Genomic DNA, 26,996 nt, shown 5'->3' with positions numbered 1-26,996 from the left:
TGAGCCACAACTACTGAGCCTGCGCGTCTGGAGCCTGTGCTCCGCAACGGGAGAGGCCGTGACAGTGAGGGGCCCGCGCACCGCGCTGAAGAGTGGCCCCCGCTCGCCGCAACTGGAGAAAGCCCTCGCACAGAAACGAAGACCCCACACAATCAAAATAAATTAATTAATTAAAAAAAAAAAAAAGGTTGAGCTGAGTCCTTGAGTGAAATACCTCACTTAGTTGCACAAATCTCCACACAAAGCTCAGTGTAACATTTCCTTAATTAAAAAAAAAAAAATTAAATATAATTATTTGGGGGCTTCCCCGGTGGCGCAGTGGTTAGGAATCCGCCTGCCAGTGCAGGGGACACGAGTTCATGCCCTGGTCCGGGAAGATCCCACATGCCGCGGAGCAACTAAGCCCGTGTGCCACAACTATTGAGCCTGCGCTCTAGAGCCTGCAAGCCACAACTACTGAAGTCCACGCGCCTAGAGCCCATGCTCCACAGCAAGAGAAGCCACCACAATGAGAAGCCCGCGCACCGCAAGGAAGAGTAGCCCCCGCTCACCGCAACTAGAGAAAGCCCGCGCGCAGGAACAAAGACCCAACTCAGCCAAAAATAAATAAATACATTTTTTTAAAAAAGAATAAATTTATTTTATAAATAAATAAATAAATATAATTATTTGAAAGAGGGTTCTACGTACATACAACTGTTCACCGGTTAGCCCCGTCTGACTTCCTCACTGGCAACATCCTCAACTCTTTGTCCTTAGGCTGGAAAGGACCTAATAGCTCATCCAGTCCGAATCCTCATCTTACCAACCAGGAGACTGCCTGTCCTCAAGCTTGGCCATGTCAGCTGTATTCCCCGCAGGAGAATTCACATTGACCTCCTCTGACTTCCTCACCAAGGAAAGGTTAAAGAAAACCTAGCAAGGAGACTTCCCTGGCGGTCCAGTGGTTAGGATTCTGCACTTTCACTGCCATGGCCCCGGGTTCAATCCCTGGTCGAACTAAGATCCCACAAGCTCCCTGGCGCAGCCAAAAAAAAACAGCAAAGAAATAGCAAATGGGGACTTCCCTGGTGGCGCGGTGGTTAAGACTCAGAGCTCCCAATGCAGGGGGCCCGGGGTTCGATCCCTGGTCAGGGAACTAGATCCCACATGCATGCCGCAACTAAGAGTTCACATGCCACAACGAAGGAGCCCACGTGCCGCAACTAAGGAGCTGGCAAGCTGCAACTGAGGAGCCCACCTGCCGCAACTAAGACCCGGCACAACCAAATAAATAAAGATTTTTTAAAAAAAGAAAGAAATAGCAAATGGGGGAAGGCAATTCCTTGGATAAGAAGTTTATGCATCACATTTACATTCTGTAAAAACATCAGCCTTTCTCCTCCCCTCTCTCACGCAGTCTTCCCAGCAGCTTGTAGATTTCCCCCCTCACCCAGCAGATTCACTCGAGCTTCCCATCTGGCTTGGGCCTAGGTGTCTGGGGGTGGTGTGGCTGCCTCGGGATTCACAGGAGAGTCAACTCCCCCCTAGAGAGAGGGAAAACCAGGGCAGTCAAAGACAAGCATCTTGGTGAAGGCTCAGTCATCCTTAAATATATTAAGAATTTTTTTCAAAGGGGAGGAGTGTCCATCTCTGTGTCTACCTTACAGGTAGGAACCACATATGTCTTCAGCTTGGTGCCATCAACATCTTGTACACCAGCGGTCCCCAATCTTTTTGGCACCAGGGACAGGTTTCATGGAAGACAATTTTTCCACAGACCAGCGGGGGCGGGGGAGGATGGTTTCGGGATGATTCAAGCACATTACATTTATTGTGCACTTTATTTCTATTATTAATACATTGTAATATATAATGAAATAATTATACAACTCACCATAATGTAGAATCAGTGGGAGCCCTGAGCTTGTTTTCACTTGCCACTCACTGATAGGGTTTTGATATGAGTCTGCAAGCAATTGATTTATTATGGTCTCTGTGCAGTCAAACCTCTTTGCTAATGATAATCTGTATTTGCAGCTGCTCCCCAGCGCTAGCATCACTGCCTCAGCTCCACCTCAGATCATCAGGCATTAGCTTCTCATAAGGAGCATGCAACCTAGATCCCTTGCATGCACAGTTCACAGTAGGGTTCACGCTCCTCTGAGAATCTAATGCCGCCGCTGATCTGACAGGAGGAGGAGCTCAGGCGGTAATGTGAGCGATGGGGAGCGGCTGTAAATACAGATGAAGCTTCCCTCGCTCGACCGCTGATCACCTCCTGCTGTGCAGCCTGGTTCCTAACGGTCCATGGACCGCTACTGGTCCATGGCCCGGGGGTTGGGGACCCCTGTTGTACCCAGTGGACACTCAGTAAATTTCATCTTTCCAATTCAAGCTTTTCATGCCTCTGCCTAATCCTACCAGAAGGCTCCCCTGACAATACTTGACTTGTAAGCTGGAAATCTGAGAGCCCAGGAACCTTGGTGAAGACACAGGGAACCTGAGAGACCAGGATAAAAAGACCTTCAACCAGAAACATACAAAAAAGCAAATGCTATTTTCAAAAGAGAGAAAGAAAGGATGAACTTCTGAATCCCAAGGTCCCACCAAGGGAAGTCTTTATCTTTACAGTGTTACAGTCATCTTGGCCCCTAGAGGTGATTTGGCTCAGCCATCAGAATGAGGGGATGAAAAAGTGACAGAATTTTGTAGAAACAGGGGGCTCCTTGGGGCTCATGCCCCGCCACAGGCTGCCACATCGTGAAAAGTAAGAGTGAAACCAGGGACTTCCCTGGTGGCGCAGTGGTTAAGAAGCCTCCTGCCAATGCAGGGGATACGGGTTCGAGCCCTGGCCCGGGAAGATCCCACATGCCGTGGAGCAACTAAGCCCATGCACCACAACTACTGACCCAGCACTCTAGAGCCTGCGAGCCACAACTGTTGAAGCCCACGCACCTAGAGCCCGTGCTCCGCAACAAGAGAAGCCACTGCAGTGAGAAGCCCGTGCACCACAACGAAGAGTAGCCCCCGCTCACCGCAACTAGAGAAAGCCGGCGTGCAGCAATGAAGATCCAATGCCTCCAAAAATTAATTAATTAATTAAAAAAAAAAAAACCAATCCCAGTAAGAGTCATTTTCTCACTCTGGGATCTCCAAGAGCATTATGTTCATCTCTTGGTGTCTGAGGAGGAAAATGTGCAGTGAAAGACTGTAATCTGGAGCCAGCAGAGCAAACTCAAGAAGCCGTGGCCACCGCAGAAGAGGATTCGACACCTTTGGGGATACTTCTCACTGCATTTCTTGTCTGCTCCCCCCGCACCCCGCCCCACTTCGTGCTGTACCCAGGTAACCCTGCCTCAGAGGTTGCCACCTGGCAGAGGGGGCTTGCCAAGCTAGAGAAGGGGTTCAAGGCCTAGACTCACCTGGGACTTGCAGGGAGCTCCTTGTCTGCTCCTCTATCCTCTTCCAAGTGTGAGGAATGGGGAATTCCAGGCTGTGACTGCCTGGGAAATGCCAGCCAGGGAGCTGCAGAGAGATAGAGCTCAAGGTTCCGCACGAAGGCAAGGAAAACGTCTGATTTAAAAAAAAAAAAAAAATGGATGTGGATATGGATCTTGGAGAGAGAGAAGTGGAGAAGGGCCTTGGAGGTGGGAAGGGGGCCCAGCTCTGGGGACTTCTGAGGCTCCTAGGGAAATATGTCAAATGGAGAGGGACTGCTAAGGAGAGGAGCCCCTGCGTAGTTGCATCTGCCAGCTGTGAGGGTCTGGCTTGTGCAGGAACTACATCTGATTGGTGTAGAGATGAGAAGGAGGGAGGAGGAGCAGTATATGACACAGGGGTTTCGAAGGGAGAGAGTGAGAGGCTGGAGGTGAGTGAGGTGGAGGAGAGTGAGAGGCGGTGAGGGATGGGTGAGGTTTGGGAGTGTGCTGGAAAGTGAGATTCCAGCCAGGCAGAAGGTCTGATAAAATGGGTATGGAAATTGAGGCGGTGGAGAAGAGGCAGAGGACAGGTGGCTCTGTGTGCACACTGCGTGGTTCAGCTGCCAGGCTCTTACCTGCATTACAGGTGGAGGTGAGGGAGCCACCCGTCTGTCCATCGTGAGTGCACCGGTGGCCGCAGCTGCTGGACCCTAGGCCAGCGCTCTCAGGCCCTCCTTCCCCAAACCCCTAACTTGGCCCCCAAAACTGGAAGGTCTCATGGGATGGAATCTCAAATAGCGCCGGGTGCTGTGTGCTCAGGTTCCCCGGGCGAGCAGGTGTGCAGGGTGCTCTGGTAGTTGCTGTCCTTCCAGGAAATGAAAACGAAAGAGCGGGATCCAGCTTCCACTCCCATCCTGGCCAGCTCGGGGGAGCACAGGGGCTGGCCCCTGCGGGACCAGAGACCAGGGCGCCGTGGGCTCGCCCACTGGGAGGCATCAGTCCTGCTCGCATCCTTTTGCAGACGGACAGCCCCTCGGGCATCCTGGCACTGGCTCCCAGGGGGACAGAGGTGGGATCCTGGGGGATCTAGAGAGCTGAGGGAACCCCTGGTCCTGGGCTCGTGACAGCGACAGACCAACTTCATGGCACCAACTTCCTTTTCATCTCTGCAGATGGATAGGAGGGGGCCTCTCTTGCTGTCCGCCTGGACCAGGTGCCTCTCCCCTTACGGGTGAGTGACATTCCCAGCTCCGACCTGGCCACGGCCTGCCCTTTGGCCAGGTGGAGGCCCCACCACCCCACGCCCAAATGCCAGCATCAGTGAGGCTATAATGCTCTTCTGACCTAGACCCAAGTACTCAGTGGATCCCAGCTGCCACCTTTTTCCAGGCCTCTGGCTGCTCCAAGTGTAATACCCACCCGCCCATCACCCATGTGTACCTGCCTTAGCTCCCTCTGCCTTGAGGGGAAGCGCAGAAAGGTTGTAAGCACTAAAGCAAACCCATACACGCAGAAGAAAAGGAGGTAAGAAGCCTTAATAACCTGCCAAAAATCTGAAGGTGTAGATGCTGTTGGCTTAGCATTGATAAATCATGAGCTCCTAGAAACCAGTAAGAATAAGACCAGAAACCCAATAGAAAAATGAGCAATAGAAATATGTATGTATTTGTACATATCCAAAAGGTACATGGTTATCTATTTCAGCATTGCTTATAATACCGAATGATTAGAAACAACCCAGGCATCCGTTAAGAAGGGGCTGATGAAATAAATGATGCTACATCCATTTAACAGAATTCTGTGCATTCTGTCTGACAGAGCTCTCTGTGGACCGTGGCAAGCTCTCCAAGAGGTAGTACAGCACGTGGTTAAGAACCCAGACTCTGAGAACAGCCTGCCTGGCTTGGTCACCCAGCTATGTCACTTACTGGCTGTGTGCCCTTGAGCAACTTAGTTACCTTCTGTACTGCCTCTCTCTACTAACTTCTGCCTCAGTTTCCTTAACAGTAAAATAGAGCTAATAATATTGATAATACCTGTCTCATAATGTTCTTATGAAGAGTAAATGAGTTAACATTTGTAAGACAAGTAGAATAGTGCCTGACCACCATGCTAAGCAAAATACTCAAGGTACAGAACAGTGTATATTACATGCTACCGTTTGTGTGTATATATATATTTACTGGTATTTGTACAAAGAAACTCTGGAAGGATATGTAACAAATTTATAAACATAATTGGGATTCAGTATAGAAAATAAGAGCAAGGGTTTTCATTGTAAACCTTTTTATACGGTTTTGATTTTTTTAACCATATGAATAAATAAATACCTACTCAAAGGAGTTAAAAAAAATAAATAAGAAAGACGTTTTAGGATCTGTTCCCTGCCAGGAAGCCAAAACCTAGGTGATGATAGGCATTGCCTGAGACAGACCTAAAAAATGAGGGCGTTTCCCTTTGGAAGGACGAAGGCAATGCTATATATGATCAAACTACAAAATTATGAACCCCTATGAGCAGGAACAAGTGGAATCCCTCCTTCACAAAAGAAATATGCACAGGTGTTGCATGCTCAATAAAATAACCATATTTATTTCATGTTTTAAATTATTAAGTTTTTAAATAACACTTTTCCTACAAAGAACTCAAAATGCATATACAGAACTTAAAATTTATAACAACAAATTTTCTTAACACTTGCCATACTTCTCAAAGGGTGGAGGGAGGAATATGAGGTAGACAGAAAGGTAAAAAGAGGACGGGGCACTGCAGGTCTGGACGTGGGCAACGAGAGTGGGGTCAACAGGCTGCTGGAGGGCCTGGTACCCAGGGAGGGGAGCCCAGGAGAAAGCACCCATTCCTGTGACCTCTGGTTTGGGGATGAGGTTCAGTTTCCCTCATAAGAGGAAATGTTCGAGGTTTCCTTACAAGGAGCACTGGGACTATCCACAGTGCTGGCGTTTCCGAAGCAGCAAGGCCTCCTGGGTTCCTAAGCTCCTTGGGCTCTACCATGAGGCAGTCATAGACATCTCATTGCTGGTTGACCAGTGAACAGACAAATGGCCAGTGAGTCCGCAGTTCTCCAACAACCAGGCACAAAGCAACAATGGGTGAAAACAGAGGAGGTAGAGACGGGTCTTCTTCCCATCTGCCCCGGTGGGATGCATATTTTCTCAGAGGGTAGCAGGAAAGCAGAACCTGACATTTACGTTCCTTTTACATCACATGGTTATTCCAGAGAAAGCGCAACAACATGTGAACTCCTCCAAAGAAAACTAAGGCAAAATGAGCCAGGATAGCTCTGCCTTCTTGTTGAAAATCCTGTTTAAAAAGAGAGAGAGCAAGAAAGAGGTTAAATTTTTTTCTTTAAGTGATAAAATAATCCAAAGTTAGAAATTCAGTATTGATATTAATTCAATCAATGCCACAGACAAGCTTCTCGGGCTGCTTCATGAAGTGTATGAGTGGAAGAATATCTTAGTCTGTTCCATAATGTCCATACCCTCCACAACACCTTGGGAAGTTATCCTCTGGACGTTTTCCCATCTTCACCATCAGCAAATTGGGGCACTCTTTTCAGGGTTGATTAACCTCTTTCTCTGGCTTCCCAGAGCACTTTCTTAGTCCTTTCAAAGAAGTAAGGGAGTCTGCTTTGGGGTTGGAAGAACAGACTTAGATGGTGAAGAGGGGTGAATATGAGCAAAGTTGGAAGTGACGAAGACCACAGCAGGTTTCTGGAGCTGTAAGTAAATGCCGCTGTTTTTATGGGAGTATCAGGAGAAGAAGGCTGGGGGCCAGACAGAAAGGGCTCCCCCTGGCCCTGCCCTCCTCCTGCAGTCTGTTCTCAACCCAGCAGCCTCGGGGACTGTTGCGATGCGGCCCCTCTGCTCAGTGCTCTCCAGTGGTTCGGCCGCACTCAAAAGAGCCCTTACAGTGACCTCAAGGCCCTGCCACCCACCTCTCTGACCATATCTTTACGGCTTTCTGCATTACTCAGCTTCAGCCACCCTGGCCTCCTTGCTATTCTTCAAATATGCCAGACATGCCCCTGCCTCAGTCTTTGCTATTCACCTGCCTCCACTGCTCTCCTCCCAGGTCCACGGACCCTCCCCTACCTCTGTCAAGGTTTTGCTCAGAAGGCACCTTCAGTGAGGCCTTCCCTTAAAATTGCAAATCCCCCAACACTCCTCATGACTATCTGATAAACTATATTCTTTGTTTGTTTGTTTATTGTTTGTCTCCACGAGATCAGGGAAGTTTTCTCTTGATCACTGCCATATCTCCAGCACTTAAATGGAGCCTGACACATAGTAGATGCTCAATAAATATTAGTTGAATGAATGAATGCATGATAAACCATTAGCAGCAGGCTAAGGAATTTAGACTTTGTCCTATCAGTAACTGGAAATCATGAAAGAACTTTTTTTCTCCCTTTTATAGTTGATATCAGTTACAAGAATTGAATGAATTTCCTTCCAGCAAGGCAGACAAGAAAATATATAGAGCACTGAGTCAGATGCTCGTATATTTAAATTCCAGTTTTGCCACTTAGTTGCTGAGTAACCTTGGATAGGATATCTAATCTCTCTGAACCTCAGATGCCTCTCCTGAAATACCTATTCCATTAATTCATAGAGTTATTTGGAAAATTAAATAAAACACATAAGAGTATCTCAGAGTATGTGGAAGAAAATGTTTAATAAATGTTCGTTTCCCTCTTGTCTTTCTAACGAACTAAGAAATTCCTTATACATTACTGTCAGGGTCCCAGAGAAAACAGATGGCATACTCAAATTAGGAATAATTCAGGGAAGGTCAGATAAAGACACTGTCTACAAAAGTGGGGGGAGGAGGCATAAGGGTAGGCTGGCAACAGCAGAGTTGTTGCCACTCCTAGGCCTGTAGGGACAGGGAGGGGGAAGTTTCTAGAACCCAGGAGCAAATCCTGTGGAGAAAAATTTCAAAGACACATTTAAGATCGTAAAAGCAACAGGAAGACTATTTTTTTTATATTATTTATTTGGTTGCACCAGGTCTTTTTTTTTTTTTTTTATAAATTTATTTATTTATTTATTTATTTTTGGCTGTGTTGGGTCTTCGTTTCTGTGCGAGGGCTTTCTCCAGTTGCGGCAAGCGGGGGCCACTCTTCATCGCGGTGCGCGGGCCTCTCACTATCGCGGCCTCTCCTGTTGCGGAGCACGGGCTCCAGACGCGCAGGCTCAGTAGTTGTGGCTCACGGGCCCAGTTGCTCCGTGGCATGTGGGATCTTCCCAGACCAGGGCTCGAACCCGTGTCCCCTGCATTGGCAGGCAGATTCTCAACCACTGTGCCACCAGGGAAGCCCTGCACCAGGTCTTAGTTGCGGCTCGCAGGCTCCTTAGTTGCGGCACATGGGCTCCTTAGTTGTGGCTCGTGGGGTCCTTAGTTGCGGCACACGGGCTCCTTAGTTGTGGCATGCGAACTCTTAGTTGCGGCATGCGTGTGGGATCTAGTTCCCTGACCAGGGATCGAACCCGGGCCCCCTGCATTGGGAGCACGGAGTCTTAACCACTGCACCACCAGGGAAGTCCCAACACTATTTTTAAACACACTTTAGGAAAGGTACATGCTCCAGATTAAAAAAAAAAAAAAAAGACCAGGTCCTTGAACTAGAACCCCTCAAAACTAGATGGCAAAATAGAAGATGTTATTTTGAGAATCAAGGCCTATTTGAAAACACAGAACACTTGCTTAAGTGAAAAGAATAAGAAGTCAAGCTATGTGATAGCTCAAGGACAATCAATTTGGTAGACAAAAATACACCTTGGTGAGCTCCTTGCTGGGGAGTTCGAAGAGCAAGAATAAAAGTTTCTTTAAATACATCAAAAGCAGGAAGACATCTGGAGAATCAATGTGACCACTCGATTAAACAAAGTACAAAAGGTGAATAAATGACTATATGAAAGAAATATACCATGCTAGATTTGAAATTCTGTTATAGTTGCTTGAGGTAAGCCTTAAAGTAGCAGAGTAAACCATGCATTTTACTCTTTAGCATTTTAGAGGCAAACTTAGGAGGAATTTTTAAAATATTCTGTGGTCTATTTAAAGTGTTCTAAAATGCAATTTTGCAGTACAAGACAAGATTACTTTAAAAGTCTAGGTCAAAGCTAGCTTTGTAAAATGTTGCAAGAAAAGCTAGGGCAGGCATACAGATAGACATATAGATCAATGGAATAGAATTGAGAGTCCAGAAATAAACCCCAAAATTTACAGTTAGTTGATTTTCAACAAGGGTGCCAAGGCAATTCAGTAGGAAAAAAGTAGTCTTTTCAACAGATGGTGCTGTGACAACTGAATACCCATATGCAAAAGAATGAAGGTGAACTTTTTAATTCATACCATATACAAAAAATTAACTCTAAATGGGTCAAAGACCTAAATTTAATAGCTGAAAGTCAATCTCTTGAAAAAAAACATAGGTATAAATCTTCATGACTTTGGATTAGGCAATGGTTTCTTAGATATGACCCCAAAAGCACTAGGAACAAAAGAAAAATAGATAAATTGAAATTCATCAAAGTTTAAAACTTTTGCACTTCCATGAACATCAAGAAGGTGAAAGACATAAAAGGAGGTGAAAGACGAACTTCAGAATGGGAGAAAATATTTGCAAATAATATATCTGATAAGGAACTTACATCTAGAATATATAAAGAACTCTGACAACCCAATTTAAAAATGGGCCAAGGATCTGAATAGACATTTCTCCAAAGAGTTACACAGATAACCAATAAGCACATGAAAAGATGCACAACATTAACCATCAGGGAAGTGCAAATCAAACCCACAATGAGATTCTACTTCACACCCACTAGGCTGACTATAGTCAAAAAGACAGTTAACAATAAATTTTGACAAGAATGTGGAGAAACAGGAACCCTTGTACCCTGCTGGTGGGCCACAATGTAAATAGTGCAGCCACTTTGGAAAATGGTCTGGAAGTTCCTCAAAAAGTTAAATATAAAATTGTCATATGACTCAGCAATTCCACTCCTAGGTATGTACTCAAAAGAATTGAAAACATGCCTACACAAAAACTTCTACACAAATGTTCATAGCATCATTATTTATAATAGTCAAAAAGTGGAAACAACCCAAACGTTTATCAAGTGATGAATGGATAAACAAAATGTGATATATACATACAAAAGAATATTATTCAGCAATAAAAAGAGATGAAGTACTGATTCCTGCTACAACATGGATGAACCTTGAAAAAAATATCGTGTTAAGTGAAAGAAGCCAAACGTAAAGACAACATATTATATTAGTCCCCTTATGTGAAATTCCAGAATAGGCAAATCCAGAGAGACAGAACATAGATTGGTGGGGCTAAGGGGGAAAATGGGAGGAAATGAGAAGGGACTACTATTGGATTTGAGGTGTCTTTCTGGAGTGATGAAAATGTTCTAAAATTGATTGTGATGACTGGCTGTACAACTCTATGAATATACTACAAACCATTTATTATATTGTTGAAATGGGTGAATTGTATGTTATGTGAATTTTATTTCTCAGTAAAGTTATTATTTTTTTAAAAAAGAAAGAAAAGTGTCAATTTATTAAGCTGCAGAGGTAAATTTAAAACATAAGTAAATTACAACTTAAAAGGTAAGGGGAAAAAATCATTACCAAAAAAAAAAAAAAAAGGTAAGGGAGAGAAAGAAAAGAAAAATGGAAGAATGGAAGAGGTGGTTACATGGAGAAGTGACTTCCTGATTGGGTTGAGGTAAACTTAGAAAATAGGTGGTTGTGATTTGTCCTACTCTGTTCTCCTCTTCAGAGAAAAAATTAGAAGGAACCAGGAGTATTCAGAGTGTTAGCTAATAAAGAAGCAGAAAAGTTGAACTAAGGACTTGCCCAGAATTCATAAAGCACGGTCATCAGTGAAAACTATAGAGGAAGCTGGAGCATGGAAGGGAGGTGGAGAGTATCATGAGTGCCCTGTAATAAATGATACACAGCAAAGAAGTGTTCAACTCCAAATAGTGAAAGGGCAAAGGCCAAAAACAAATTAATTTTTTGGCTTCAGTAACATCTATTGATCATTTTCTGTGGGTCAGTCTCTATTCCAAGTGATTTACATAGATTCTCTCTCTTAATGTTCACAACAGCCTACTCTCTGCACCATGCAGCCAGGCTTCATTCTAAACGTAAATCAGCACATGGCACTCTCCTGCTCTCCCTCCCCAGAAGCTTCCTTTATACTTGGCGCAAAACCCAACCTTACCCCTGCCTCTAGGACGGAGGCCAACTCCTGGACTTCAGCACCCCCGACTCCAGCCAATCTGGCCTCCTTGTTGTTCCTATCCCAAGGGCTTTGCCCTCCCAGTTTCCTCTGTCTGGAACACTTTCCCCCTAGGTATTCCCATGGCTCACTCCATCACTTCCAGTCTCTGCTCAGATATCGCCTCCCCAGAGAGGCCTTCCCTGATGACCCATCCAAAGTCACTCTCCATCACTCAGTATCCCCTAGAGTCTAGTCATCTGCTTCACTGTTTGTCTCTCCTACGTTATGAGTCCTATGACAGCAAGCTCATCTTCCATTCCTGCTCTCTGCCTGGCTGAGTCTGGCACATAGTAGGAACTCAATAAATGTTTATTTGAGTGAAATTGGTCTATCAGTGCCTGGAACTGAGTCTGGCACATAATAGACACTCAATAAATATTTGTTTGAGTGAAATTGGTCTATCAGTATTTTATTTGTGTTTGTTTCCTTCTTACTTTCAGTAACATTATTGTTGGGACCTTCCATTCTTGTTTTGTCTCAGGGAATGTTTTATTTGAGGGCATGGCTGAGTGCTGCCACATTTGGACCAGAGCATAGAAGAGGGCCTGACACTCCCTGAAGTCAGCATGATGGCAGCAGCAGTGATAAACAAGAAATCACCACAGGCACCTGTCCTGTGATGCGTTTAAGGGGAGGAAGTTGGGCTCTGAGGGGCAGCCACCCGCCTACCACAGAGCCCCACGTGATCATTCTCTAGCTGCTGCCAACTACAGGTTGTTCTGGAGGAAAACTAAGTGGGCTGTGGATTTCATCACCCCTAAGATTTGAAACAGTAATCATTATCCTTTCCTGTTTCCCTTATATCTCTTACAATAATCAGGAGAAACAAAGAAATCAGGGGAAGTTGGGCTTAGATCATAACCTGGTTTGGTTCAAGGAGGATAACCACCATCTAAGGCAAAGGTTCTCCTCCCTGACGGAGTGTTAGATTCACCTGGACTAATCTCTCAAGGTGGGGCCCAGCATCTGTAATTCTTAAAACTTCACAGGTGAATCTAATCCTAGTTTGAGGGTATGGAGCAAAGTTTCTCACACTCTAATGTGCACTCAAATCCCCTAGGGTGTGTGTAAAACGGTAAATTCTGATTCCAGAGTTGTGGGCTAGAGCCCGAGATTTTGCACATCTGACCAGCTGCCAAATGATGCTGACGCTGCTGGTCCGTGGACCACACAGTTTGAGTAGCAAGTGTGAGATCTAGTACTGGCTTTGACCCTGGTTCACAATTTTCAGATCTAATGCTTGGCAATCCAGTCATCATTAATCTATGTGTTCTGCTAATTCCTGGGCATCCCAGCCACTTGACAGCCATTGTTCTGTTTGTTCTTTCCTCCTCCCTGACAGGCCCTTACTGGGGAAGCTGTATTCTCACCTCTTGAACCATTCTATGATCGATGCTGTCCCCGATGTTTCTCAGCTGCCTGGCCAACTTGTGGATTGTTTCCTCCTGGTGATGGTTCTGGCCAATGCTATTCTCCTTGGGCTGAGAAGGTGGGCTGTGATCTGCATAAGAATTCAAAGAGAAAACTCCATTAACTCTGTAAATCACTCACCACTAGTCACTTAAAACTGTCTTAGACAAGGAGAGGGATGAAATCCCAGCATCATAATGACTATCGAAAAGCAAAGCCTTGCACTGGAATAGATCAGCTCTGTCCAGTAGAAATATAATTCAAGCTACATATGAATTTTAAATGTTCTACTGGTAAAATCAGGTAAAAATAATTTTAGTAATATATTTTACTTAGAACAATATATCCAAAGTATTATCACTATAACGCAAAATCAATATAAAATTATTAATGATATGTTTTACACTCTTTTTATTATATTTAAGTTTTCAAAATCCAGTGTTTATTTTATACTTAGAGCACATCTCAATCCAGATATCAACTAATTTCATTGGAAAACCTTGTATTTTGATTTCATGAAGTTTACAGTTAAAAAGTAAATTCGTATATCCAAGTTGTTCCAAACATACCTAAAACTTCTCCAACAATTAAGTATCAGTTTTTTAAACTTAAATTAATTAAAATTAAATAAAACTTAAAATTCAGTTCCTCAATTGCACTGGCCACATTTCAAGTGCTCTATTATTTTCCAAGTATTGAATTTTTAATATCCAGAAGGAAAGAGTATCTCACTTTATGCTGAAAAGTTGTGTGGATATATACATATCCACACAGAGTTCTGAAAATAAAATTGTAGTCTAAATGACCTAGTGGGGAATTTGGAAAAATCTCTTGGTTAATCTTTTTCAAGGAATAATTCCTTCATAAAGCAAATAATAAGCCTCAGTGTATTGGAACTCTTAAAAATATTGTTGTATGTTGAGAATCCTTCAGTTGCATTTAGGAAAACTTTTTTTTTTTTAATTTTATTTATTTATTTATTTATTTATGGCTGTGTTGGGTCTTCGTTTCTGTGCGAGGGCTTTCTCCAGTTGCGGCAAGCGGGGGCCACTCTTCATCGCGGTGCGCGGGCCTCTCACTATTGCGGCCTCTCTTGTTGCGGAGCACAGGCTCCAGATGCGCAGGCTCAGTAATTGTGGCTCACGGGCCTAGTTGCTCCACGGCATATGGGATCTTCCCAGACCAGGGCTCGAATCCGTGTCCCCTGCATTGGCAGGCAGATTCTCAACCACTGCGCCACCAGGGAAGCCCTAGGAAAACTTTTAAGCAAATATGCTTCTAAGGTTTTATAAGTGCTTTTCCACTGCCAGCTATAATGTGAATATTTTATTTTCTCAAATGATGGTCATCCTTTTATAATCTTGATTTTGTTCACTAAAACTAGAGGTCTAGGGCCTTCTGGTTCAAGACTGAGCACAAGCACTGACCTCTCCATTTCTCCTAGTCCTAGTCTTCTCCCAAGACCCCACCAAAATGAAAATATAAAAAAGAGTAAAACCACAACAGTGAAGAGAATGGGAAGCAGGGTCAAGAGCAGATGAGAGATCTGTGTATGTTTCTAGAAGGCAGAAAGCAGAGAAGACAAGATATGGACAAGTGAGCCAGACAGAGAAAGTGCCAAGAAACCACGACAGGAGACCCATTTACTCCACCAAGACCCTGAAGATGGGAAAGGGAGACATGCCATTGACTATAATTCTGATGAGGACCAACTGTACCACTTGGTACCCTTGACAGCCCCAGCCCACTAGACCCATCAGATTTCAGGTAAAAAATCCAGATCACTCTTCTCTAATAGAGGAGAACAAATCTTGTGGAGAAAGCTAAAACTTCTTTATGAATGTTGGTGCCTTGGGTTAAAGGTCTCCTTGTTCTGGCATTTGAGGGACCTGGGGCCAGAAAGCCAGCTTCCCTAACTCATCACCCTAAAGCTCCCCCAACTCAGAGCTGCCATTTGAGTCCCCACTCAGTGAGGAGCCCTGGAGAAGCAGTTAGGCATAGTGGTAAGATTCTGAAGCCAGATCATTTGGGTTCAAATGTAAAATCCACTACAGATAAAACTATGTAACCTGGGAAAGTTATTTAATCTCTCTATGCCTCAGTTTCTTCAACTGTAAAATGGGAATGATAATGTATTATTTTATCAATTCTAAGATTTTATAATGCCTCCAAAACAGAATGTGTTTTATAGTCTATGGCATGTCATAGTCCAACAGCATTGTTTACCTTCTTAGCAGGAAACAAAATTATAGTACATTTTACAATTGATGGAATATTAAACTTAATGAGATATCACAGTAACTACCTTGTAGAGGTGTTATTGAGATGATTAAATGAATTAATATATTTAACCTGTGCAGGACAGCACCTGGAACATGGTGGCTACTGCTACCACCTGGGGAAACAGTCCTACTCACATAACAGCAGAAAAAACCCACACCAGCTAACTGGTCAGTATTTCTTTAAAATAACAAAAGATGACCAGGCAACTGAGAAGAACCACAGAATGAAAGAGAAATTCCAGATAAACAACCAAAACAGTAACACTGAAGAAAACAGATGTAATTCAAGGAACAGAAGGGAATGTTTGCAAATTCTAATGTATATGTTTAGAGAGAGTTAAGAAAATATTACATTTAGGAAACAAAAGAGAATGCAATGAAAAAAGAATAAACCTACAACAAAATCTTTCAGATTTAATAATATGATTGCTAAAATTAAAAATACAATTGATGGTCTGAAAAAATAAAGTCAAGGACATCACTCAGAAAAAAATCAGAAATTTTAAAATATGAGAGAAAAGATAGGTGATATAGAGAACCAATATGGAAAGACCAGCATCTGATTAATGAGTCACAGAGGGACTTCCCTGGTGGTCCAGTGGTTAAGAATCTGCCTTCCAATGCAGGGGACACGGGTTCGATCCCTGGTTGGGGAACTAAGATCCCACATGCCACGGGGCAACTAAGCCCACACGCCACAACTACTGAGCCTGTGCACTCTAGAGCCCACACACCACAACTACTGAGCCCGTGCGCTCTGGAGCCTGCGCACCACAACTTGAGAGAAGCCCGCATGCCACAAAAGAGCCCGCATGCGACAACTAAAGATCCCGTATGCCGCAATGAAGATCCTGTGTGCCGCAACTAAGACCCGACGCAGCCAAATAAATAAATATTAAAAAAAAAAAAAGAGAGTCACAGAAAGAGAGAAATAGAGGGGGGAAATTGTCATAAGACAACTTCCCAGAGCTAAAGGACACCAAACTTCAGATTAGAAAGTCCCACCAAAAAAAAGAAAACCCCACCAAGTTCTCAGGACAACAAATGGGGAAATAAAATCCTCACCTCTGGAGCATATCGATATTTCAAAATACCAAGCATAAGGAGATGCTAAAATTCTCCAAAGAGAAACATGGATTGGTTTGATGACTGATTTCCCATCAATAATGGGTACTAGAATATAGTAGAACAATTAATGCCCTCAAGGATTTTATAAAAAATTACTTTCAACCTAGAAGTCTCTGACTATCTAATTCTCAATAATTTGTGAGAGGTGAAGAAAGACATTTGCAGACATGCAAGGACTCAAGAAGTTGTTCTCCCATGCACAATTTCTTAGGAAGCCTCTTGAGAAAGTTTTCCAGTAAAACAGAGTATGACTAAACCAAGAAAAAGAAGATTTAGCAAAAGGTGGATCCAACAGTGTACCAGACCTAGAGAGTGATGAGATTAGAGCAAGAAAACGGCTCTAAAAGGGAAGTCCCTGAGGAAAGGGAGATTTGGTAGAAGAGATAGCATGGTTGAAAATTTGGGGAAACTTGAAGATATCATAACTACAAATCATGTGAGAAGGGGCGGAGAGGCAATGAGAAAGTCCAGAAAACAATAAAAGGTCATACAGGAAGTTTATGGTCCAAAGTGAAGCCAATTAAAATGTGGCTTAGTTTAAACTGAAGGAATTGTTTTATAGTTTCTTCCAAAAGGGTATTCCTCTGTGTTAAACTTTACAGTACTTTACCTGCATCACTAGTGATGAAATAAAATTCATATTTTATGGCAGACAAGAAAAATTTAAACATAAAACTTTTCTTTGCCTGTTTTGGCCTCCTCCTTCCCCTTTAGTGTGCATTGTAAATCTGTGGTAACCAGACCTCCCTAGGAGATAACCTTCCTTGTTACTCTTATAAGGGGCCAGCATAACCCATGACCCACTACTTGTAGATCTGGATTATGTAAATTGTTAACAATATGTCATTTAATGTACAGCCTCCTGTCTCAAAAACTTATATAACTGTGCTTTGACCTGTAACAGGCAGAACAGTTCTCAGGGCTTTCTGAGAGGCTGTTGCCAGGTTATAATCCTCAATTTGGCTCGAATAAAATTGTCCATTTCTTTCTTAGATCGACCGATTAATTTTTTTGTCATCACTAGGCATAATTTTAAGCAATCACAGCTTTAATCCCCTATTTCATTACTGGGAGGTGATTATTCTCAGGGAAAGTCATTTCAGTACATATGGACTTTATTGCTGGTAGTGACCACTCCTGAATCCCAGAGCCTTAAGAGAGTATGAAGAGTATTTGCACAACCTTTTTTTTTTTTCTTGTTTCTTGAGGTAGGCTTGTATTGCTATAAACTTCCCTCTTAGAACTGCTTTTGCTGCATCCCATAGGTTTTGGATCGTCGTGTTTTCATTGTCATTTGTCTCTAGGTATTTTTTGATTTCCTCTTTGATTTCTTCAGTGATCTCTTGGTTATTTAGTAACATATTGTTTAGCCTCCATGTGTTTGTGTTTTTAACAATTTTTTCCCTGTAATTGATTTCTAATCTCATAGCGTTGTGGTCAGAAAAGATGCTTGATATGATTTCAATTTTCTTAAATTTACTGAGGCTTGATTTGTGACCCAAGATGTGATCTATCCTGGAGAATGTTCTGTGCCCACTTGAGAAGAAAGTGTAATCAGCTGTTTTTGGATGGAATGTCCTATAAATATCAATTAAATCTATCTGGTCTAGTGTGTCATTTAAAGCTTGTGTTTCCTTATTAATTTTCTGTCTGGATGATCTGCCCTTTGGTGTAAGTGAGGTGTTAAAGTCCCCCACTATTACTGTGTTACTGTTGATTTCTTCTTTTATAGTTGTTAGCAGTTGCCTTATGTTTTGAGGTGCTCCTATGTTGGGTGCATATATATTTTTAATTGTTATATCTTCTTCTTGGATTGATCCCTTGATCATTACGTAATGTCCTTCCTTGTCTCTTGTAACATTGTTTATTTTAAAGTCTATTTTATCTGATATGAGTATTGCTATTCCAGCTTTCTTTTGATTTCCATTGGCATGGAATATCATTTTCCATCCCCTCACTTTCAGTCTGTATGTGTCCCTAGGTCTGAAGTGGGTCTCTTGTAGACAGCACATGTATGGGTCTTGTTTTTGTATCCATTCAGCGAGCCTGTGTCTTTTGGTTGGAGCATTTAATCCATTCACGTTTAAGGTAATTATTGATATGTATGTTCCTATTACCATTTTCTTAATTGTATGGGTTTGTTTTTGTAGGTCCTTTTCTTCTCTTGTGTTTCCCACTTACAGAAGTTCCTTTAGCATTTGTTGTAGAGCTGGTTTGGTGGTGAATTGTCTTAGCTTTTGCTTGTCTGTAAAGCTTTGGATTTCTCCATCGAATCTGAATGAGATCCTCGCTGGGTAGAGTAATCTTGGTTGTAGGTTCTTCCCTTTCATCACTTTAAATATGTCCTGCCACTCCCTTCTGGCTTGTAGAGTTTCTGCTGAGAAATCAGCTGTTAACCTTATGGGAGTTCCCTTGTATGTTATTTGTCATTTTTCCCTTGTTGCTTTCAATAATTTTTATTTGTCTTTAATTTTTGCCAATTTGATTACTATGTGTCTCGGTGTGTTTCTCCTTGGGTTTATCCTGCCTGGAACTCTCTGCGCTTCCTGGACTTGGGTGGCTATTTCCTTTCCCATGTTAGGGAAGTTTTCGACTATAATCTCTTCAAATATTTTCTCAGGACCTTTCTCTCTCTCTTCTCCTTCTGGGACCCCTATAATGCGAATGTTTTTGCGTTTTATGTTGTCCCAGAGGTCTCTTAGGCTGTCTTCATTTCTTTTCACTCTTTTTTCTTTATTCTGTTCTGTGGCAGTGAATTCCACCATTCTGTCTTCCAGGTCACTTATCTGTTCTTCTGCCTCAGTTATTCTGCTATTGATTCCTTCTAGTGTATTTTTCATTTCAGTTATTGTATTGTTCATCTCTGTTTGTTTGTTCTTTAATTCTTCTAGGTCTTTGTTAAACATTTCTTGCATCTTCTCGATCTTTGCCTCCATTCTTTTTCCGAGGTCCTGGATCATCTTCAGTATCATTATTCTGAATTCTTTTTCTGGAAGGGTGCCTATCTCCACTTCATTTAGTTGTTTTTCTGGGGTTTTATCTTGTTCCTTCATCTGGTACATAGCCCTCTGCCTTTTCATCTTGTCTATCTTTCTGTGAATGTGGTTTTTGTTCCACAGGCTGCAGGATTGTAGTTCTTCTTTGCACAGCCTTTTACCTTTGTAAAATAACAAGTGGACAAGAGGGTATTGGAAGTCTTGGCCTCTCCACATGCTGGACCATCTGCTTCCAGATTGGAAAACACATGCCTCCCTTTTTCAGAAACACACCACCTCAGTGGAACTCAAGGCTTTGTCTCAAACTCAGTGTGACGTCTTCTTCAAGTAAAGGAAAGTGGCTTCTTTTAGGAGAGCGTTAAGCCATTAGCTAGTGCTTAAGAGTCATTCATTTTGAACATTTTAATCTTTCAAGTATAAAATCAACAGTAATTGCCCCATCTCAAAGGACACAGCCTCTCAGAATCAATTAAACATATTATAGTTGAATGTCAGATTGTTAACAGTACCTAATCTGAATAATAATTTCCAAAAAATGTGCTTACATTTATCAGGACTACTAATCAATCTCAGGAAGGCTCAAAGTCTCTTACCAAGGACATGCTGCTCCTTTAAAAAAGGATTACCAGTATCACGCAGGATTGAAGTATAGAAAAAGGGAATTAGTCACACAATGAGAATGAAAGGAAGTTTGCACAACTGAAGCGTGAATTCGAGCTACCAGACTAGACTTGGCATCAGTAAGTGTAGACTACTCTTCCAAGAGGTGCCCTGATGAAGGAATGAGAGAGAATGGACAGTAGTGAGAGGAAGAGGTGTATTGAAGGAATTCTCTAAGTTGGGAGTCTTGAGCAGGTTTGTAGGTTGAGGAGAGGAATTAGCACAGGAGTGATGGAAAATGGAAGGTAGAGTAGGGCAAATTGTTGAGGCGAAGTCCCAGAGGTTTAGGAGAAATGAGAATGAAAACGTGAGGAAGGATAAATTTTGAATGGGGGGGGGTCTTCCCTTCCTTTGAGATAGGATAGAAAGAGAGAAGATGTGATGCTCATGTAAGGAAGACTGCAATAAGGGCTAAAGAGATTAAGGTGCTTACTCCCAATGACATCAGTTTTGTCCTTGAAGCAGATAACTCAACCATCTGCTGAGAAAGAGGGGAATCCTGAAGTGGCTGAAATTAGTCACCAACAGAAATGGAAAAAAAGAAAACTGACCAGAGCTAAAGACCACCATCACCCCCCAAAAAAAGAGAAAGAAAAAATATGTATATATGACCTTGATGTGCATTCTCTTTCCAGCTGGCAAGAGTCCTAAACTTGGATCTAAAGAAAAGAAAATTTTATCCTATCCTCACATAGGAGAAAGTCTTGACTCAGTTACTTTCTAATTTCCTGTTCTTAGATTCTCTGTGCCTCAGTTTCCTCATTTGTCAAAAGGGACTTTAAGATTATTATGAATATTAAACAATAATGTTCATGAAGTGCCTGGTATACAATAAGTCCTATGTCATATGTCTTAGCTACTACCACTGGACTTGGTGTTAGACTATATTTACATAGATACAATAACATAAACCAAGATTGTTGGTTTTTAAATTTTAGAATCAACTGATGGAAAAAGCATGGAAGAGTTGGTTGTGGCTGGAAGACAGAAAGTATATGTTAAAACTCCAGCTAATAAGAATAAAAAAGTACAGTTGTGCCTTGGTATCGAGGGGCATTGTCTCCAGAACACTCTCCCCTCCTCTGGCAGATACCAAAATCCGAGGATGCTCAAGTCCTTTATATGAAGTGATGAATCTGGCTGGGTTCAAAAGTAAAGAGCTCTGAGGGCAAGGGTCCCCAGAGCTCCAGGACACTACACAGAATAGAGTGGGAGGGATGAGATGGGGGCAGGGAGAGCCAGGGTCTCAGTGCATTAATTCACCTCAGCCAAGGGTAAGCTCCTAAGTAGGTGGCTTAAATAGTAGGTGAAATATATGGCCCTTTGATCAAAATTGCAACCATATTTCCTGTCATTTCAGTTTCTACTGTTGTTTCAAGAGTATCTCACCTCAAGCCATTTTGAAATGACACCCTAACAATTAACTGACACCCCAGCAAGGATAATTTGACAATTACCTGAGAAAAGGTGAGGGCACTAGTGAGGGCTGAGAATTCACACAAGAGGGAAGGTACCCAGAGAGAAGAAGGGGCAACCGAGTGGGGACACCCTCCAAACGAATATCATCTACTTCAAAATGGGTTTAGGGCCAGCCCTACCTGTGCCAATCAAAAGCATAATGATTTGCAACTATTATTTTACCTGATTAATTGTCACCTGGTGAATACAAAATCTAGTATCTGCAGTAGAAAGATGGAATACAAGTTGGATAAGTTTCAGTAATGGACATTGGGAGAAATGAAGGATCTGTAAGGATGCCAACAAGCCTTGGGTATCCCAATTGGGTAGGCAAAGGGGCAGAGAAGGAAGGACCTAGAGATAGAATGCAACAAAAGATTGTGCCCAAAGCAAGAGGTGTGTTTTGCATTCTGGAACTCAACATAATAACTATTTGTATTTTGTGTATGTCTGACCAACTAAGTGGCAAAACCCTTGAGCACATGTATCTATTTCATAACTGGAACCTAGCTCAGTGGCCTACACAGATATTGTTGATTATGATTATAAAGTTGCATAAGGGGGTGGAGAGAATGGGACAGAAAAGGGTTGGAGGGAAAATGTTGGCTACTTTGTAAGTTGATCTAAGGACAGCCCTACCTTTTCCTTTGTCATGAAGACAGCTCTCCTTTCATTTAAAGTTGCAAAATAGCAATAATAATGCACATTCACATATTTTTAACTCTTGGTATAGAACCTTATCAAAATCCTGGAGACCCTCACAATTGGTGGTGGAAGTGTAAATTGGTACAACCTCTGTGGGGGGCAATGTATCTATTTATCAAATTTTACAAATGCAAATGTGCTTGAGGTTATCTATTGTAGCATTGGTTTCAATATTAAGTGTTTGGAAACAACCCAAATGTACATCAGTAGGAAACTACTTAAATAAATGATGGTGTATCCACACTGGAATATTATGCCACTATAAATAAGAATGAGGAAGCTCTGTAAGTATTAATGCAGAGAGATCTCCAGATCATAATGTTAAGTGAGAAAACAAGTAAAAACAGTGTGTTTAATGTGCTACCTTTGTCTAAAAAGGGAGGGGTATAAAAATTTATATTCACAATTGTTCATATTCGCAAAAAGAACCTCTGGAAGGATACCCAAGAATCTAAGAACAGTGGCTACCTATGATAGGAATTGAGCAGATGTGGGACAAGAATGCAGGAGAGACTTTTCACTATATGCCTTTTCTTATTCTTTAGTTTCCCAACCTTGAAAGTGTATTTTTTTTTTAAAGAAAACATTTATATAGCACTTACAATGTGTCAGCCACTGTTGCAAGCCATTTAAAATAAGTAATGCATTACTATTATTATTAACATAAATTTTAACATAAACATTTTAATTTTAAAACTATCCCAGAATTGTCATCATTGTACTGAGATTATGCAGAAAAATATCTTTGTTCTTAGGAGACAATATGTGGAATTACTTGGAGATCAAGTTAGTTATGTCTGCAACTTTATCTCAAATGGTTTAGCAAAGAAAAACATCTGTGTACGCATTCATGAGTATGTGCCTCTGTGTGTGTATGTGTGTGTGGAGAGAGAGAGAGACAGAAAGCAAATGTGGCCAAAAAAATGGTAAATCCATGTGAAGAGTATATGCGTAACCACAGACTTATCTGTGCAACTTTTTTGTAGATTTTAAATTTTCCAAGGTCAATATTGGAGGGGAAAAGTATCTTAGAAAAGTCCTTAAAACTTAAAACATTTCCATTTAGTTTCTACAGAGTCTTTGGACTGGTTTTCAGTGCCCTTAGAATAATCTCAACTTATCTGTCCATCCTCCTCACTCTTCTTCTTGAACCTTATGCTCTAACTAAACTGTATCTCCATTCGACCAAATCTTACCTGTGAAGCATATCTCAAAAATTACTTTCTCTAAGTTACCTTTTTTGAGTCTTCCAAAATAATGTAATCTCTCACCACTTCGAATATCTATAGCACTTTCAGTTCTATTGGATACATCATAGTCTAGATTTTGTTACGATCATTGCATGTTTTCATTATGTAAGACGACAGAGATGATTATGCATATTAGATGTGTATATTAGCATACTTACCTATTGGATACACATTGTCTATAACAATAATTATGGGTTACCATTACTCCCTAAGAACTTGGAATTGAAAGAAAAAAATGTCTTCTGACAACTAAAAAGGCAAGATCAATGTGTGTTTAGTGGAAACAGGTGAGATGGGCAGTCATTGGAAGGGGAGAGGCTACTAGCTCTCCCTCGAACAAGCCATTCCCTCTGCCTGCGACTTGCACCCTCGTTAACCCCCTCAGGTCTCAGTCTTGGGTTACATCTCAAGGGAAGCCTTCTCTAACCTCCCTAGTAGGTCAAAGCCCCATTACAGCATCTGGACCTCTTCTTAGCACCTATCACATTATATTTAACATTGGTGTGTGTAATTGACTGCTATCTGCCTCCTTTACCAGACTGTCTGCTCCAGGAAGGAAGGGGCTGTTACTGTTTTTGTTCACCATTGTCACCCCAGAACCTAGCACAGTGCCTAGAATATAGTAAGCCCTAGTATTTTTTTTTTTTTTTGATGAATAAAAAAAGTAAATGTGTCCATCTAGAGGAGGAAAGGGAGAGGTGGTGAGCCTTAGAAGCACCAAAAAAAAAAAAAAAAAAAAAAAAAAGGCAAAATGAGCATCCAGGCACTCTCAAAGGGAGAAAGAAGCTGAATAACTGGACCCTCTACTGACTTCTACAATTAATATATCCCATTTACACTAGCTATACATATGTGTATGTATACATATATATGTGTGTGTGTTTATATATATTTATTTTATTTTATTTTTATGTTTTGGCCATGCCACGCGGCTTGTGGGATCTTAGTTCTCCGACCAGGGATTGAACCCGGGCCCCTTGCAGTGGCAGCACAGAGCCCTAACCACTGGACCACCAGGGAATTCCCCTATGTGTGTGTATATATTTTTAATTCTGCTCTTTCCTATCAATACTTATTACAATTTTAGAGGTGGACAGGGCCTCTTTCCACTTTTAATCATTTTTGTTTTCCCAAGAATGTCTAATTTATCTTAAATGACGTATCAGGATGGTTGCTCTGGACTTCCCAAAATCCTACCCACCACCTAAACTTTTCTAAGAAGTGTCTTTAATTCCCGATACAAATACTATGGGTTGTTTTTTTTCCCAAAGAGTTATGTTCATACGTGTAGTGTAGATGTCCCCAAAGTAACAGAGATAAATTTGGGCTTCAGTGAGGACAAAAGCCACTAAGGGGAGAAAGGGACCTTCTCCATCAGCTTCTTCATTAAGAGTTTTACTTTGGGCAATATTTGTGGTATCTATCTTAAATATCCTATTTATCTAATCTCTATCATCTGTCTCATCCATCACCATCCATCCATCCATCCATCCATCCATCCATCCAATCAGGTTCCCAGCAGGAGAGCTTCACAGGGTCTTCTGCGCGACCTACCACACCTGGGCGGGCTCCGCTCCCAGCTGCGCTGCTCAGACCTGCTCTCCGGCTGGAAAAGCGCTCGGGGCGGGGCTGGCGGTAGAAGTCACGTGGGCGGTTGTGACCAATGGGAAGCGCAGACGGCGCGCGTTGGCCGGAGGCGGTCTCCCGCGCCGGAGGTGGTCTCCCGCGCCGGAAGAGGTGCGTCTTGCTGGTTCCCTGCCTCAGAGTAGAGTGAGAGGGAGGGAGGCGGGGCACCCGGAATATACCGCCCGGCACCTCCGATGACCCTGGCGTTAACGTTCTCGACGCCGGAATAACAGTTCTATGTCCCTCTCACACCGCACCTCTCAGTCTGCACATCCCCCATTCCTTTAGTGATACCGTAAAATATAAAGGGAGAAAAGCACTGCTTCTTCCTGAGCCTGTCAGGGAAGGAAATTGGGCGGGGGGGAGGTGGATTGTGTCTGCTACCACCTCTAATCGGGGCTTCCCTTGTTCCTGTTTGGCGGTCGTTGAATGCACACTGGTGATGCACCAGTCGAAAATGCCAGGCGCAATTAAGATTTTACATACATAGTAAAACGAGAGCTCTAGGCGAGAAAACGAACAGGTAGATTAGGTTGTTGGCTGTTACTCCCTAACTCGAAGGTAGTAGCATTATTAATTCTTCATTCTGCTTCTGCTTTTGAGGTGAAACTGTAATTAGGAAAGCTTCTGGGGTAAATGTGGCAACCGCGCACAGTGCACCTCAGTTTCATGGGGGTTCTGTGAGGCTTAAGTGGTATAGTGGGTGTGAAAACATTGGAAAAGGTTTAAAATAAAATACAAGCACTAGAATAGTGCACAACTTATGAATATACTAAAACCCACTGAATTGTGTGCTTTAAATGTTTGAACTTTATGGTGTATGAATTACATCTCAATTTAAAAAAGCAAAATATACGTTCTAGAAGGTATTCATAGATGACACAGTCTCAGGCTTTGATAAATCATTGTTGACACCTGCCCAGATGAAAATTCGAAATTTTAGTCGATTGAGTTCTTTCTAGAAAATGGATACCATATTTGATATGGTAGCAAGTGTCTATCAGGATGCTTGAAATTTCCACTTTCTCAGTGGCATGTAATTCTTTTAAATTGGAGAATAGTTTGAGATTAATAATTCCTTTCAGGTGTCTAGCATATTTTTCATCTAAAATCTTTTTTAAAAGTCTAAAACCTCATACATATAACCCTAACACTCTTTAATGCTTTTCAAAACGTAACACTTTAATTTTCCGACATTTTGGGACATTTAGGAATCACACCTTTTTGAAAAACAAAATTTCACGTTTATCTTTCCCTCATGTTCCTTCCTATATTGACAAAATCAAGAAGGAACCTAAACTGCATTTTCCCTACCTTAACAATGCAGACATTTTCAGGTCAAGTTTAAACATAAATTTTTATTAAAAGATAAATTTGATCTATTTCAGTCAATTTGGGATCATCTTAATTAGTTGTCACATCAATGATTCAGGGCTAATAGAAACTAAGAGATTTATACCATGAAGCAAAGTCAGTTTTAGATTTTTCTATGTAAGAACTTTGATGAATAGATTTATGACTCACTACTTATAGTTAATGTTTAATTTTATATCCTCAATATCAAGAAAAATACAAGCTAAGTAGAATATTTAACTTAGTTTAATACAAATAATATCTTACCTGGGTTCCTTGACATGGCTGAAACTGGCTTGGAGCTGACAAGTCGGGTCATGTAAGCCTTCTGAAAACTGTATTTCAACCACAGTGATTTGCAACAATTTGTTACTTTGGGAGAGAGATTCAGAAGT

At 42.0% G+C, this 26,996-nt stretch overlaps 3 protein-coding genes across 3 annotated transcripts in view; 1 reads left to right on the top strand and 2 right to left on the bottom strand.

Moving 5' to 3' along the window:
* Positions 1-4,078, bottom strand: part of ETV7 (ETS variant transcription factor 7) — a 40,835-nt gene extending 36,757 nt beyond the window's left edge. The window contains 2 exon segments of the mRNA XM_061197447.1: positions 1,396-1,526; positions 4,037-4,078. Of these exon segments, the coding sequence (XP_061053430.1) occupies positions 1,396-1,526; positions 4,037-4,078 (173 nt within the window).
* Positions 1-26,996, top strand: part of KCTD20 (potassium channel tetramerization domain containing 20) — a 106,202-nt gene that overhangs the window by 24,006 nt on the left and 55,200 nt on the right. The gene's annotated exons all lie outside the window — the stretch shown is intronic.
* On the bottom strand, positions 6,616-26,920 carry PXT1 (peroxisomal testis enriched protein 1). Its single transcript, XM_061197446.1, has 4 exons — positions 26,869-26,920; positions 25,177-25,251; positions 13,104-13,234; positions 6,616-6,722 (listed from the first exon to the last, which is right to left on the bottom strand). Exons 1-4 carry the CDS (start codon positions 26,918-26,920, stop codon positions 6,618-6,620), a joined length of 363 nt encoding a protein of 120 aa, XP_061053429.1. The 3' UTR covers positions 6,616-6,617.

Source organism: Eubalaena glacialis, chromosome 7 (assembly GCF_028564815.1).
Source record: "Eubalaena glacialis isolate mEubGla1 chromosome 7, mEubGla1.1.hap2.+ XY, whole genome shotgun sequence".
Taxonomy (NCBI): domain Eukaryota; kingdom Metazoa; phylum Chordata; class Mammalia; order Artiodactyla; family Balaenidae; genus Eubalaena; species Eubalaena glacialis.
This window is presented reverse-complemented; position numbering and strand designations above follow the sequence as displayed.

What these genes read in the sequence shown, in the direction of transcription:
- PXT1 (XM_061197446.1), bottom strand. Translation starts at nt 26,920, where the DNA reads ATGACCCGACTTGTCAGCTCCAAGCCAGTTTCAGCCATGTCAAGGAAC. An exon ending in AGCCATGTCAAGGAACCCAG is followed by an intron (nt 25,252 to 26,868) that starts GTAAGATATTAT and finishes TTCTACCGCCAG; the next exon opens with CCCCGCCCCGAGCGCTTTTC. An exon ending in ATCATAGAATGGTTCAAGAG is followed by an intron (nt 6,723 to 13,103) that starts GTGAGAATACAG and finishes CTTTTTAAACAG; the next exon opens with GATTTTCAACAAGAAGGCAG.